This window comes from Hemiscyllium ocellatum, chromosome 24, assembly GCF_020745735.1.
Source record: "Hemiscyllium ocellatum isolate sHemOce1 chromosome 24, sHemOce1.pat.X.cur, whole genome shotgun sequence".
NCBI lineage: Eukaryota > Metazoa > Chordata > Chondrichthyes > Orectolobiformes > Hemiscylliidae > Hemiscyllium > Hemiscyllium ocellatum.
In genome coordinates, this window is record NC_083424.1 from 58,220,263 (window position 1) to 58,236,866 (window position 16,604).

Below are 16,604 nucleotides of genomic sequence, written 5' to 3' on the forward strand. Positions count from 1 at the left end.
AAACATTCCAGAAGATTCTCCTGGCCTCGGAAACGCCATTAGCCATGTGGCTGATGCAGCTACCACCCCCACGCTGATTGATGATGTCACTTCCGCCCCCATCATGGCCACTCGCAAAGCCACTTCCGGCCCTCACATCATCGCTGATGCCACACGCTCAGTGACTTCCGCCACCCCTACTGCCATGCCTGCCACCACTTCTGCCCCCACCAGCGCCACTCACTTGCAGTCTGCTGACATGCCCCCCCCCACAGACCCCACTGTCACTATCCCCACCCCCAGAACCCTGAGGGGCACATTACCCCGGTCATGACTCCACCTCCATTCCCCCCCGCCATCACACCCACTCCAGGTACTGGCTCCGACCCTACTCCCAACTCCACACCCACACCAGATCCCAGCTCCCAGCCCTGCCGAGTTTTTACCATCTCTCTAGACCTCCCCCTCACTGAGGACGAACGATCAGTCCTCAGCAAAGGACTCACCTTCATCCCCTTCCGTCCATGCATCAATGAATTTAATACATGCCGTGACATCGAACAATTCTTCGGTCGCCTCCGCCCCCGAGCTTACTTTCACAATTGGGATTCCCGCCCACCTTCCGAGGACCCCTTCGCCCACCTCCAGCACACTGCATCCACCTGGACACCCCGCACTGGCCTATTACCTGCCCTCGACCTCTTCATTTCCAACTGCCGCCGGGACATGATCCGCCTCAACCTGTCCATGCCCCTCCCCCACTCTAACCTCTCACCCTCACAACGCGCAGCCCTCCAATCCCTCTGCTCCAATCCCAACCTCACCATTAAGCCAGCGGATAAAGGGGGCGCAGTGGTAGTCTGGCACACTGACCTCTACACCGCTGAAGCTAAACTCCAACTCGAGGACACCTCTTCCTACTGCCTCCTCGACCATGACCCCACCCCCCATCACCAAACCATCATCTCCCAGACCATACAGAACCTCATCACCTCAGGAGATCTCCCACCCAAAGTTTCCAACCTCATAGTCCAGGAACCCCGCACTACCCAGTTCTACCTCCTTCCCAAGATCCACAAGCCTGACCACCCTGGCCAACCCATTGTCTCTGCATGCTCCTGCCCCACTTAACTCATCTCTACCTACCTCGACACTGTCCTATCCCCCCTAGTCCAGGAACTCCCCACATACGTTCGAGACACCACCCATGCCCTCCACCTCCTCCAAGACTTCCGTTTCCCTGGTCCCCAACGCCTCATCTTCACCATGGATATCCAATCCCTCTACACCTCCATCCGCCATGACCAGGGCCTCCAAGCCCTCCGTTTTTTCCTGTCCAGACGTCCCCAACAGTACCCTTCCACCGACACTCTCATTCGTTTGGCCGAACTGGTGCTCACCCTTAACAATTTCTCCTTTGAATCCTCCCACTTCCTCCAGACCAAAGGGGTAGCCATGGGCACACGTATGGGCCCCAGCTATGCCTGTCTCTTTGTTGGCTACGTAGAACAGTTGATCTTTCGTAATTACACCGGCACCACTCCCCACCTCTTCCTCCGCTACATTGATGACTGCATTGGTGCCACCTCGTGCTCCCGCGAGGAGGTTGAGCAATTCATCAACTTCACCAACACATTCCACCCTGACCTTAAATTTACCTGGACTATCTCTGACACCTCCCTCCTCTTCCTGGACCTCTCCATCTCCATTAATGACGACCGACTTGACACTGACATTTTTTACAAACCAACCGACTCCCACAGCTACCTGGATTACACCTCTTCCCACCCTATCTCTTGCAAAAATGCCATCCCGTATTCCCAATTCCTCTGCCTCCGCCGTATCTGCTCCCAGGAGGACCAGTTCCACCATAGAACACACCAGATGGCCTCCTTCTTTAGAGACCACAATTTCCCTTCCCACGTGGTTAAAGATGCCCTCCAACGCATCTCGTCCACATCCCGCACCCCCGCCGTCAGACCACACCCCTCCAACCGTAACAAGGACAGAACGCCCCTGGTGCTCACCTTCCACCCTACCAACCTTTGCATAAACCAAATCATCCGCCGACATTTCCGTCACCTCCTAAAAGACCCCACCACCAGGGATATATTTCCCTCCCCACCCCTTTCCGCCTTCCGCAAAGACCGTTCCCTCCGTGACTACCTGGTCAGGTCCACGCCCCCCTATGACCCACCCTCCCATCTGGCACTTTTCCCTGCCAACACCTCCTCCCTCACCTCTATCCAAGGCCCTAAAGGAGCCTTCCACATCCATCAAAGTTTTACCTGCACATCCACTAATATCATTTATTGTATCCGTTGCTCCTGATGCGGTCTCCTCTACATTGGGGAGACTGGGCGCCTCCTAGCAGAGCGCTTTAGGGAACATCTCCGAGACACCCGCACCAATCAATCACACCGTCCCATGGCCCAACATTTCAACTCCCCCTCCCACTCTGCCGAGGACATGGAGGTCCTGGGCCTCCTTCACCACCGCTTCCTCACCACCAGACGCCTGGAGGAAGAACGCCTCATCTTCCGCCTCGGAACACTTCAACACCAGGGTATCAATGTGAACTTCAACAGTTTCCTCATTTCCCCTTCCCCCACCTCACCCTAATTCCAAACTTCCAGTTCAGCACTGTCCCCATGACTTGTCCGGACTTGTCCGACCTGCCTAGCTCCTTTTCCACCTATCCACTCCACCCTCTCCTCCCTGACCTATCACCTTCATCCCCTCCCCCACTCACCCATTGTACTCAATGCTACTCTCTCTCCACCCCCACCTTCCTCTCCATGCTTCAGCTCTCTGCGTTTATTCCTGATGAAGGGCTTTTGCCCGAAACGTCGAATTCGCTGCTCATTGGATGCTGCCTGAACTGCTGTGCTCTTCCAGCACCACTAATCCATGAAGAGCTGAATGGCCTACTCCTGCATCTAGTTTCCATGCTTCTAAATGACCTTATTGGTTAGTCTCTGAAATATGGCTGGCGCATTCTTCATACTTAATGGCTTGATTTTAAACTGTACAGTCCATTAGGTATCATGAAAGCTCAAATTTCCTTCACTCTTTTGGATAAAGGTACGGGCCAGTATATCAGAGTAAATCCAACTTAGAAATGTTAAGTTGCTTGTCCCATCTTCTCAATACAGTCTTCCATATAGGATATTAGTCAGATTTTGTCGCTGCATTAACCTTGCCACAGTCCACACATAATCTTTCAGGACTGTCTGGTTTTGGCATCATTACTATGGATGACCGCTATTCACTGCAACTCACTTTGATTATGTTATCTCTGAGCACGCTTTCATTCTCTTTGAACCTGAGCCAACCGTAGAGGCTTAAGCCTATAAGGATGTTCCCTAATTGGAACAGCATTGGGAGGTGGTGGCAGAGTGGCAATGTTATTAGAGCAGTAATCCAGAGCCTCAGGCTAATGTTCTGTGACAATGGGTTTGAATCCCATCATTTCAGATGGTGAAATTTGAATTCCAAATTTTGGGCTGCACAGTGGGTCAGTGGTTAGCTCTCCTGCCTCGCAGCGTCAGGGATCCAGGTTCGATTCCCACCTTGGGCGACTGTGTGGAGTTTGCACATTCTCCCAGTGTCTGCGTGGGTTTCCTCCAGGTGCCCTGGTTTCCTCCCACAGTGCAAAGATGTGCGGGTCAGGTGAATTGGCCATGCTAAATTGCCCATTGTGATAGGTGCATTAGTAGGGAATAGGTGAATGTGTCTGGGTGGGTTACTCTTCGGAGGGTCAGTGTGGACTTGTTGGGCCAAAGGGCCTGTTTCCGCACTGTAGGGAATCTAATCTAAAAAATCTGCATCATGGATAATAAGATTAGTACCTCCCAGCTTATTCCCACATTTCTCCCTATGTGATTGTAATAACTCATCCAGGTCATTTTGATATTACTTTAGAAGGTACCTCAATAATTATCTCAATTTTTAAGAACTTCCTTATTGTCCAATTTAAATTGAGGATTGTTCAAATCAGAGTCCTCTGAAGTTGGTTCTTCACTCTGTATTGTAACTTGTGATTCATTCTCCTTTTCCTTTCATTCCTTATCAAAATACTCTGACCATTTTCACATGATACACTCTGTGAGATTTCTTTCCTCTAACATTCTTATCAAATAATTCACCTCACTAAAGCTCCTTTAAATTTGATAAGCCCATTAAATCTTGCTTTTAAAAGTTCAACTATCATTGGAAGTAACCCTAATATTTCATCTCTACTAGCAAAATTACAAATTTATGATTTCTTGTCTGTTTTCATTCTGACTCAATTTCTCCTTAATGAATTGTTGCAGTCCTCTCACCTCATGCCCAAGAACTAATTAAAATAGACTGAATTTGGTGGATTCATTTGGTGCATCCTTATGTGCAAAAAGTACAAATGGAATTCCATTATCCCAATCCTCTGAATTGTCTTGACTATAAGTTCTCAACATGGTCTTTAAGGTTTGATGCCACCACTCTAAGGCTCCCTGTGATTCTGGATGGTAAACAGTGGATTTGCTTATTCCTACGTTGTCCATAACTTCCCTAAATAATTTTGATGTAAAACTTGACTGTATTGACCTGACTGTATTTTTGTCGGTAGTCTGTATCTAATATCTAATGAAATATGTGAGGAACTCTTCTACAATCTTTTTAACTGTGATATTGTGTAATGGACTGGCCTCTGGAGATCTAGTGGACATATTCATTATGGACAACAAATACTTATTCCCATTTTTTGATTTAGGTAGGGGTCCTACACAATTATAGACCCATGTGAAAGCTTCCTCAAATGGAGGAATAGGTATTAAAGGTGCTGGTTTTATCACTGCTTGATGTTTTCTAATTACCTGACACGTATGATATGCAAAATTCAACTCCATCTTTATGCAGCCCAGGCCAATAAAAATGTTTTTGTACTTTGGTTTGAGTTTTTCTTATCCCCAAATGACCTCCTACTGGTAATTTGTGTGCTATCAGCAACACTTCCTTTCTATAATCCAGCAGGAATACAACTTGACGAACGTCTGCCCATTTTTCATCCATTTGACTACGTGATGGTCTCTATTTCCTCACCAAGATGGCATCTTTAAGATAATGTCATTCTAGGATATACACAGATTCTTCTTCTATGTATGCTTTTTGATACAACTGCATCAGTTTTTCAACTTGGTGTTGTAATTCATTTAATTTCTCTAAAGTAAAAATGTCTACCTGTTCTTATTTTGCCTCAACTATTTGATCAATCAATCTCCGGGGAAGGCAGCAGTAGTCAGGTTCATAACAACGTGGCTGGCTCTGCTGTACAGAAGGGCGGGAAAAAGAGTAGAAGGGCTACAGCCATAGGAGATTCAATTGTAAGGGGAGTAGATAGGCGGTTCTGTGGTCAAAAACGAGACTCCCGAATGGTATGTTGCCTCGCATGTGCAGGGGTCAGGGATGTCTCAGATTGTCTGCAGGATATTGAATTGAATTGTCATGTGTATTGAGGCATAGCGAAAAGCTTTGTCTTGCGAGCAATACAGGCAGATCACATTGTTAAATAGCATAGATAAGTAAATAATAGGTAAACAGCAGCAAAAACAAAAACACAGGTATAGGTGAATGTTAAGAGTTTGCAAATCCATTCGGTATTCGAACAACAGTAGGGTAGAAACTGTTTCGAAACCGGCTGGTGCATGTGTTCAGGCTTCTGTACCTTTTCCCTGATGGTAGAGGTTGTAGAAAACATTGCCAGGGTGGGATGGATCTTTGAGAATGCTGGCAGCCTGTCCTTGACAGTGGGCCCGGTAGATGGATTCTGAAGACGGGAGGTTGGCCTTTTTGTGATTGTCCGGGCCGAGTTCCCCACTCTCTGTAATCCGATCTTGAATGATACAGTTGCCATACCAGGTAGTGATACATCCAGACATGATGCTCTCGATGGTGCACCTATAAAAGGTGGCAAGGGTAGTCACCATCATGCCAAATTTCCTCAGCTGCCTGAGGAACAAGAAACATTGTTGGACCTTTTATAACCAGTGCGTCCATATGAAGAGTCCAAGAAAGCTTGTTGTTGATGACCACTCCCAGGAGCTTGACACTCTTCACTCGTTCCGCCTCTGGGCTGTTAATGTGTGTGTGTGTGTGTGTGTGTGTGTGTGGGGGGGGGGGGGGGGGGGGGGGGGGGGGGCATGAGCAGCATCCCGCTGAAAGTCAGTAATGAGTTCCTTGGTTTTGCCGGCATTGAGAGCTAGGTTGTTCTCAGTGCACCATTTTCCCAGGTCTTCACCTCCCATCTGTAGTCTGTTTCATCACCATCTGAGATTCAACTGACTATGGTGGTATCATCAGCAAACTTGTAAATGGCATTAGTCTGGTATTTGGCGACGCAGTCATGGGTATACAGTGAGTACAGTAGGGGGCTGAGTCCGCACTCCTGTGGGACTCCAGTGTTGAGTGTCAGTGAGATTGAAATATTGTGGGAGGGTGAACAGTCAGTTGTCATGGTGCACAGAGGCACCAATAAACAGGTAATAAATGGGATAAGGTCCTACAAGCAGAATTTAGGGAGATAGGAGCCAACTTGAAACGTAGGACCTCAGAGGTAATAACTCTGGATTGCTACCAGCACCACTTGCTAGTCAGAGTAGAAATGAAAGAAAAGGCAGGATGGTGCGAGAGTTGGTGCAGGAGTGAGGGGTTCAGAGTTGTGGGACATTGGGACTGGTTCTTGGGGAAGTGGGATTATTACAAATTGGATGGTCTACACTTGGGCAGGACTGGAACCAGTGTCCTCGGGGGTGCTATTGGTAACGCTATTGGGGAGGGTTTATACTAATTTGTCAGGGGGATGGGAACCAAATGAGGTTAGTGGAAGTAAGAAGGTAGTAACTAAAGCCTGTAAGGAACTAGATAATGAAGTCAGCGTGATTACGGGGGAAGAGTAGGCAGGGAGCAAATGATGAACACAAAGGGACTGCTGGTCTGAGGTGCATTTGTTTTAATGCAAAAAGTGTAATAGGTAAGGCAGATGCACTTAGGGCTTGAATTAGTACCTGGGAATATGATGTTATTGCTATTACTGAGATTTGGTTGAGGGAAAGGCAAGACTGGTAACTAAATATCCCAGGATACCGATGCTAGAGGCAGGATGGAGAGGGAGGTAAAAGACTTGGAGGAGTTGCATTACTGGTCAGAGGATATCATAGCTGTTCTGAAGGAGGCACTATAGAGGACTCGAGCAGTGAGGTAACATGGGCAGAGCTCAGAAATAGGAAGGGTGTGGTAACAATGTTGGAGCTGGACTACAGGCTCATGACAGCGAGGGTCAGATAGAGGTACAAATATGTAGACAGATTATGGAAAGATGTAGGAGCAACCAAAAGTGGTGGTGATTGGAGATTTTAATTTTCCCAACATTGGGATTCACTTAGTGTTAGACGTCTAGATGAAGCAGGATTTGTGAGGAGCATCCAGGAGGGTTTTCGAGAGTAGCATGTAAATACTCTAACTTGAGAAGGGGCCATACTGGACCTGGTGTTGGGAAATGAGCCCGACCAGGTGTTTGAAGTTTCAGCAGGAAATTAGTTTGGGAATAGTGATCATAATTTCATAATATTCATGGACAAAGACTAGAGTGGTCCTAAAGGAAGGGTGCTCTTTTGGGGGAAGGCTAACTGTAGAAAAATTCAGCAGGAGCTGGGGAATGTGGATTGGGAGCCGCTGTTTGAGGGTAAATCCACATTTGATATATGGGAAGCTTTTAAAGAGAGGTTGACTAGAGTGCAGGACAGACATGTCCCTGTAAAAATGAGGGATAGAAATGGTAAGATGAGGGAACCACGGATGACAGGTGAAATTGCGAGACGAGCTAAGAGGAAGAAGGAAGGATATCCATAAGGTCTAGCTGTCTGAGAACAGATGAAGCTTTGGAAGAGTACCGGGAAACTGGGACCGATTTGAAACAAGGAATTAAGAGGATTAAAAGGGGTCATGAAATATCTTCAGCAAACAGGGTTAAGGAAAATCCCAAAGCCTTTTATTCGTATATAAGGATCAAGAGGGTAACTAGAGAAAGGGTTGGCCCACTCAAGGACAAAGGAGGAAAGTTATGTGTGGAGTCAAAGAAAATGGGTGAGATTCTTAACGAGTACTTTGCATCAGTATTCACCGAGGAGAGGGACATGACGGATGCTGAGGTTAGGAACAGATGTTTGATTATTCTAGGTCAAGTTGGCATAAAGAGGGAGGAAGTGTTAGGTATTCTAAAAGGTATTAAGGTGGATAAGTCCCCGGGTCCAGATGGGATCTTTCACAGATTACTGAGGGAAGCAAGAGAAGAAATAGCTGGGGCCTTAGCAGATATCTTTGCACCATTCTTGAACATGGGTGAGGTCCCGGATGACTGGAGAATTGCTAATGCTGTCCCGGTTGTTTAAGAAGGGTAGGAAGAATAATCCAGGTAATTGTAGACCGGTTAGCTTGATGCCAGTGGTAGGAAAGCTGCTGGAGAAGTTAAAGAAGGATAGAAACTATTTACATTTGGAAGAAAATGACTTATCAGTGATAGGCAGCATAGGTTTGTGCAGGGACGTTCATGTCTTACCCACTTAATAGAATTCTTTAAGGAAGCGAGTGTTAATTGATGAGGGAAAGGCTGTAGATGGTATAGTTAGTTGGAGGTATAGTGGACAGCAAGATTACAACATGATCTTGATCAGATGGGCTAATGGGCTGAGAAGTGGCAGATGGAGTTTAATTCAGATAAATGTGATGTGCTGCATTTTGGGAAAGCAAATCTTAGCAGGACTTATACACTTAATGTTAAAGTCCTAGGGAGTGTTGCTGAACAAAGGGACCTTGGAGTGCAGGTTCATAGCTCCTTAAAAGTGGAGTCGCAGGTAGATAGGAGTTGAAGGTGGCGTTTAGTATGCTTTCCTTTATTGGTCAGAGTATTGAGTACAGGAGTTGGGAGGTCATGTTGTGGCTGTACGGGACATTGGTTAGGTCACTGTTGGAATATTGTGTGCAATTCTGGTCTCCTTCCTATCAGAAAGATGTTGTGAAATTTGAAAGGGTTCAGAAAAAAATTACAAGGATATTGCCAGGGTTCGAGGATTTGAGCTATAGGGAAAGGCTGAACAGGCTGGGGATGTTTTCCCTGGAGCATCAGAGATTGAGGAGTGACCTTATTGAGGTTTACAAAATCTTGAGGTGCATGGATAGGATGCCCCTGGGGTGGGGGAGTCTGTAAGGGGCAACTTTTTCATGCAGAGGGTGGTACATGTATGAAATGAGCTGCCAGAGGAAGTGGTGGAGGCTTTGGATTGCAACATTTAAAAGGCTTTGGATGGGTATATGAATAGGAAGGGTTTGGAGAGATATGGGCCAGGTGCTGGCAAGTGGGACTAGATTGAGTTGGTATTTCTGGTTGGCATGGACAGGTTGGACCAAAGCGTCTGTTTCCGTGCTGTACATCTCTATGACTCTATGTCATATACATGGACTTCAGTCAGGCATTTCATGAGGGTCCCCATGGTAGGCTGATGGAGAATGTGAAATCGCGTGGGGTCCAGGGTGTACTGGCTACCTTGATAGAGAACTGACTAGGCAACAAGAGATAGAGAGTAGTAGTGGAAGGGAGTTTCTCAAAATGGGAGAACTGTGACCAATGGTGTTCCATAGGGATCCACTGTTGTTTATGATATACATAAATGATGTGGAGGAAGATAAAGGTGGAATGATTAGCAAGTTTGCAGATGGCACTAAGATTGGTGGAGTAGCAGATAGTGAAAGGGACTGTCAGAGAATGCGGCAGAATATAGATAGATTGGAGAGTTTGGCAGAGAAATGACTGATGGAGTTCAATCTGAGTACATGTGAGGTGATCCAATTCAAGAGTGAACTATATGGTAAATGGATTAGTGGTGCTGGAAGAACACAGCATTGCAGACTGCTGTGCTCTTCCAGCACCACTAATCCAGAATCTGGTTTCCAGCATCTGCAGTCATTGTTTTTACCTCACCTATATGGTAAATGGAAAAGCCTTGGGGAAAAATGATACACAGAAAGATCTGGGTGTTCAGGTCCATGTACCCTGAAGGTGGCAACACAGCTTGATAGAGTGGTCAAGAAGGCATACGGCATGCTTTCCTTCATCGGATGAGCTATTGAGTACAAGCATTGGCAGGTCATGTTATAGTTGTATATGACTTTGTTTCAGCCACATTTAGAATACAATGTGTAGTTCTGGTCGCCACATTACCAAAAGGATGTGATTGCTTTGGAGAGGGTGCAGAGGAGGTTCACCTGGATGTTTCCTGATATGGAGGGTGCTAGCTATGAGGACAGGTTGAGTAGATTAGGATTATTTTCATTAGCAAGACGGATGTTGAGAGGGGACCTGATTGAGGTCTACAAAATCATGAGAGATATAGACAAGGTGGATAGAAAGAAGCTTTTTCTCAAAGTGGGGGACTCAATTACTGGAGGTGACGAGTTCAAGGTGAAAGGGGATAAGTTTAGGGGAGATATGCGTGGAAAGTTCTTTCTGCAGAGGGTGGTGAAGGCCTGGAATGTGTTATCAGTGGACGATTGGCGCAGGCCTGGAGGGTCAAAGGGCCTGTACCTGTGCTGTAATCTTCTTTGTTCTATATTAAGAAGATAACCTAGACCCCAACATTTTCTTATTTTTAAAGGTAAATGTAAGATGTTGTGTTCAAACTTTAAAAATAAAACCTCAAGGCCTCACAGGCTGTTTAAGTTGTTGGTTTGAAAAAGATCACTGACCACCTCTTTCTCAACCTCTTCATAAAAAAAAAGCAGATCAAAATACAGCTCTTAAAGCGATAGTATTATCACACTGGTTCGAGGTTACTTCAGTTCAATTCTGCAGAGCAAACAATAAAATATCTCCCAGAGCCTCAGAGGACAAACAGCAGCACCATTAAGTGACAGAAGTTAATTGGCTCCAGGTTTGTTGACATTGACTGGCTGCTGGTACCTTGTTCCATCTCAGGTTTCTCTGTCTCTTTACAGCTGTAGTAAAACTGAAAAGCTAAGTCAGGGCAGTAGTGCCAACAATGTCTGGGTATAAAAAACAAAAAAAAAGACTGGAAGAACTCAGCAAGTCTGGCAGCATCTGTGATCAGAATACAGTGTTAATGTTAGTGAATCTTCTTCAGGCACTAAAACTGTCGGGTTACAGTTTTACTATAGATCTGAACACTCTGCTTACAGCTGAATTAATGCTGGAACATTATCAAAAGTGTGACATCCTCTGCACATGTAATGCAGCTATGGCGATAATATCTCGATACACGTGGCACTATGTAGATGTGACAAGACTGATCTTGGTTACTATGCGATAACAACACACACAATGTGGCAAATTGCCCAGACTTGCCCTGTACACAAAAAGCAGGACAAATCCAACTTGCCTATTATCAGCAAACCAGTCTATTCTTGATCAGCAGCAATGAAAAGGGCCATCAACAATGCTATAAGTAGCACTTGCTTTGCAATAACCCGCTCACTAACACTCAGAAACATTTCACCAAGGCCACACAGCTTCTCATGCACAAAAGAACTGCACTCCAGGGGGTGAGATGAGAGTGCCAGCCCTTGCCTTCAAGGTTGCATTTGACTGAGTAGCATTGAAGGAGCCTGAGCAAAGTTGGAATCAATATGAATCAAGAGTAAACTCAGAGAAACAATGCTAACACAATGTTTTATTTATGCATTAGATTTTTGACAAAGGAGTCATGGATTATGAGGTGCAGAAAAGAAAGTGGAGTTGAGCCATGATCTTACTGAATGGTGGAGCAGGTTCATAGGGCTGAAAGACCTACTACTCCTAAGTTCAACATTCCTACATAATGGAATATCATCCACTCTCCACTTACAGCATTCCAAAAGATCAACACCCTTCATACAAAGCAGTTCACTTGACTGGTACCCCATTCACCAGTGACACAGTGGCAGCAATCTGCATCATGAATCTTCACAACTGCTCAGCATTATGGAGGAGTTCTCCGGACTTTGTTTTGCTGCCACCATCCTGTGAAGTCCATAACTGCATCATCATATTGGGTGGTGCTTAATACAGTCCACAGAATTAACCCTTTGGAGCCTATCACCTTATATAAGATGTTCCTTCAAAAATATGCAATGCAATAACTCACTAAGGCTCCTTCAACATTATCTTCCAAACCTGTGACCATGAACATCTAGAAAGACTAGGGCAGCAGAATCATAGCCTCTCAACCAGCTCCAAGTTCCTCTGAAAGCCACTCACCCCCTTGGGTGCATTGCCTTCCTTCAATGTGGCTGAGTTAAAATCCTGGAATCCCCTATCTAAACACATTTTGGGTATACTTATATCATATAGATTGTAGTTGTTCAAGAAGGCAGCTCACCACCATCTTTTCCAGGGTATTTTGGGATGGAAAATAAATGCTAGTCAAACCAATGACTCTCAACATTAAATGAACAAACTAAAATAATTAACTTTAAACAGCAAGGTAGGTACCATGAGAACTCTCCACCAACCGGAGCTTTTCTGTCCCGATGTCAGAAGCAATTACCTTTTCTCAAGAAGCCAAGTATACTTCCTGTGGCTTCACTATTTTGTCTCATCTGGAAAATACTGTAGGATATGTGTGAATACTAAGGGAGCTCAGCTCAGAATCTAACTGTGTGTGTGAGAGAGAGTTAGTAGGGTACACACAGAAAACCCATGCATCAATTAATACAGCAAAGATCGACTGAGTTTGACTAGTCTAGTCCTCAGTGGTTTTACAAGTTAAGATATCTGGAGATGTGGTCAAAAGCAGCATCTTTGGCATGGGATGTACATGGGTATGTTAACGGTTGTTCCTTTTGCAGGAGTCAGCTCCAACCCCCATCACAGTTTGTCCTCTGCAAATGCCTTCACCAAGTTGTTTGCAAACAGAGGCAGCCTCACCCTGTGTTAGGTCACAAGCCAAACCAGGTAGAAGCAACATTCAAGAAGCTTGACCCTATCAAGGACAAAGCAGCCCACTTCATTGGTACCACATCCACTCCCTCCGCCACCAATACTCAGTAGCAGCAGTGTGTACTATCTGTGAGATGCACTCCAGAAATTCACTAAAGATCATTACAGAGCACCTTCCAAATCTAAGACAACTTCCATCTAGAAGGACAAGGGCAGCAGATACATGGGAAAACCACGTTCTGCAAGTTCTCCTCCAAGCCACATACCCCATCACTTTCACTGGGTCAAAATACTGGAAATCCCACCCCAAGGGCACTGTGGGGCCACCTACAGCACATGCGCTGCAATAGTTTAAGAAGGCAGCTCACCACTTTCTCAAAGGCAACTAAGCACAGGCAAGAAATGCTGGTCATTGAAGACTATTCCTCTCCCTGACCCTCTGATTCATGGTCTGACAGACAAGGGGTTGGGGAGGCTGCATTTCAGACACTCACGAAAGGAGAAAGATCATTAGTAGAAGGGTCAAGGAGGGCAAGAGGTCACGAGTTGGACTGCTAGGGAGTGTGATAGGAGGTTCGGGGTTGGGGGGAAGAGATCACAGGTTGGGATCAGGAAGGGGGAGAGATCAGAGGTTGGAGAGTCAGGGAGGGGGAGAGGTCACACTAAAATGGTATTGTCTAGGTTATACAGCTGTGTATCAGATGATGAAAACAACCTGCTCCAAGTGGTGTGTAATAATGTCTCAGAACAGATTGATTGCGAGAATTTTTTAAAACAAATCTTGCAATATTAAATGAGAATACACATCTCATTGACTGAGCAAAGCTAAAACACAACATTAAACAGGGGCTTACTGTACTGGCTACAGTCTTAAATTGAATAAGGCTGTTTAGAACCTTGGTGTTAAATTTGATCTGGAGATCAGCTTCCACCACAGGTCTGCACCAACACTGAGGTCTACTCTTCCTCCTCCACCTCTGTGATATCAACTGACTTATTTGCACTCATGACCGTTCTTTTAGGTTCTACCCTCTATAAAACTGACCTCATCCAAACCTTCGCTGCCCTTCTCCTTACTTACGTGAAGTCCCCTAACACCTCTGTGTTTATTCATTGATACTGGGTCCCAAACAATGCCTCAATTTTAAAATTCCCTGCATGGTCTATCCCTCTTTATCTGCGTAATCTCCTCTACTTCTGGCTTCTCAAGACTTTCTCATTTTAATCGCTGTGCTAGTGCCCCCAGCTGCTGAGATAAAGATGGTGGAATACAATTTAAATCTCTTTGTCTCTTTTCCTTTGAAATGCTCATTGAAAGCTGCCACTTTGACCAAACTTTATTCATCACCTCAATATTGCCTCAGCAGGCTGGTTAACAACTGTCCTTTTTTAGTACCATGTAGAGTAACTTGGGACGTTATGACTTAAAAGAGGCTACACAAATACAAGTTGCTGTTCAGGTTAAGATCTTTTGTTCTAAATCCCAAACCAAGGGAAACAGTTTCTATGAAATCTGTCAGTTAGATCCTTCCCTTGTGAATATTTCTCCTCCCTACACTGCTGGCCTCAGCAGTTTATCTGATTTGTCTAGCATTATAGAGGTTTCACAATGTGAGCAACACAGCCACATTAATCAAATCCAAATGGGCATGGAGTAACCAGGAACTTCCACCTACCTCCATACTTAACAGTGACAAACATTCTTGATCGAGAAACTGGCAGTCGAGAAAGTCTCTGAGGACATCAAATGCTGGAATGTGCAGCTCGATGCAGTTAACTAGATCTGTGTTCCTGTGTGGGGAGATGCAATTGAAATAGTGGAAGATTGTAATCTGAGCCCACACTTAACTGTGGGGATTACGGTCTGCAGGAAAACAAAAATGAAAGCACACACTCAGACTCTGCCAGTCATTCTCAGAACAATCAAACTCTTCTCTCTAGCTACCATCTCCATTTTTAAAATATTCACTCTTGGGATGTGAGCGCCACTGATTTACCATTATTTCTTGCGCATCCCTATTTCCCTTGAGAAGGTGATCATCAGCTTCAATTCGAAGCACTAGAGTCCTTAAACTGTAGGGTAACCTACCACACCCTTAGGGAGGAAGCTGTAGGAATGTGGTACCAATCAAGCCAGATACTTTGTCCTAGATGGTATCAAACTTGTTGGATCTGCACCCATCCAGGTAAGTGGGGAACATTTTATCAGTGCTGAATTATATTTTGTAAATGATAGACATTCTTGGGGAGTCACGGGGTGAGTTATTTGCTGCAATATCCCCAGCCTCTGACCTGCTCTTATAGCCACTGTGTTTATGTGGCAAGTCCAGTTGAGTTTATGGTCAATGATAACCTCCAGGAAGTTGATAGTTGGGGATTCAGTGATGGTAATGCCATTGAATGTTATGGGGTTGTGGTGAGATTGTCTCTTACTGGAGATGGTCATTGCCTGCCATTTGTGTGGCACAAATGTTACTTGCCACTTGTCAGCCAAAGCCTGGATATTGTCCAGGTGTTGCTGCTTTTCAAAATGGACTGTTGAGTTGTGAATGGTGAACTTTTAATCATTGCTGAACATTCTCATTTCTGACTTTATGATGGAGGGAAAGTCATTGATGAAGCAGCTGAAGATGGTTAAACCTAGGACACTACCATGAGGAACTCCTGCTGAGATGTTCAGGAGCTGAGCTAACTGTTCTCTAACAGCCATAACCAATGTACAGGACATACCTGGACATTGCTGCATAAATGCCAGCATTGTAACTACTGTTGTCAGGGCCCATAGCCTTTGCAATATTTACAGAGCTTAGACCTGATCTGTTGGTGTGGAATTGTTTAGCTCTATCACTTGCTGCTTATGTTGTGTGACATGCAAATAGTCCTGTTTGGTAGCAATACCAAATTGATACCCCATTTTAGGTAAGACTGGTGCTGCCCTTGGCATGCCCTCCTGCAATCTCCATTGAACCAGGGTTGTTCCCTGGGCTTGATTGTAATGGTTGAGTGGTAGATATGGTGGGCCATGAGGTTGCAGATTGTGTTGGAGTAAATTTCTGCTGTTGTTCATGTCCCACAGAGCCTCATGGATGCCAAGTCTTAAGTTGCTTGACCTGTTCCAAGTCTGAGTCATTTAGCACATTTAACATTTAGATCATGCCGCACAACACTTTGGAGGGTATTCTCAATGTGAAGGCAAGGCTTTGACTCCACAAGGAGTGTGGTGGTCATTATTACTAATACTGGCATGGACAGATGCATCTTCAGCCAGCAAATTGGCAAGTATGAGGTCAAGTATGTTTTTCTCTCATGTTGGCTGCCTCACTTCCTGTGGCAGACCCAGTCTAGCAGCTATGTCGTTTAGGACCAGTTCAACTTAATCTGTAGCGCTGCCGCTGCTGAGCCATTCTTTGTAGTGGATATTGTATGGTCCACCCAGAGTACATTTTGCATCTTTGTCACCCTTAATGCCTCTTCCATGTGTTGTTCAAAGTGGAGGAGTACTGATTTACTAGCAAGGAAGGACAGCATGTGGTAATCAGCAGGTTTCCTTGCTCATGTTTAACCTGAAGCCATGAGATTTCATGGGGTCTGGAGTCAATGTTGAAGACTCCCAGGGCAACTCACTCTCTACCATATAGCATGGTGCCAACACATCTGCTGG

The 16,604-nt window shown here is 45.3% G+C and overlaps 1 protein-coding gene across 1 annotated transcript in view; it reads right to left on the bottom strand.

Annotated features, from left to right (window-relative positions):
• Positions 1–5,916: 5,916 nt before the first annotated feature.
• The window catches only part of si:ch211-225b11.4 (tRNA (32-2'-O)-methyltransferase regulator THADA), a 308,818-nt gene continuing 298,130 nt past the window's right edge, over positions 5,917–16,604 (bottom strand). The window contains exons 31-32 of the mRNA XM_060843883.1: positions 14,620–14,734; positions 5,917–5,967 (exon numbers count right to left, since the gene is read on the bottom strand). Of these exons, the coding sequence (XP_060699866.1) occupies positions 5,917–5,967; positions 14,620–14,734 (166 nt within the window). The remainder of the gene's footprint in view (positions 5,968–14,619; positions 14,735–16,604) is intronic.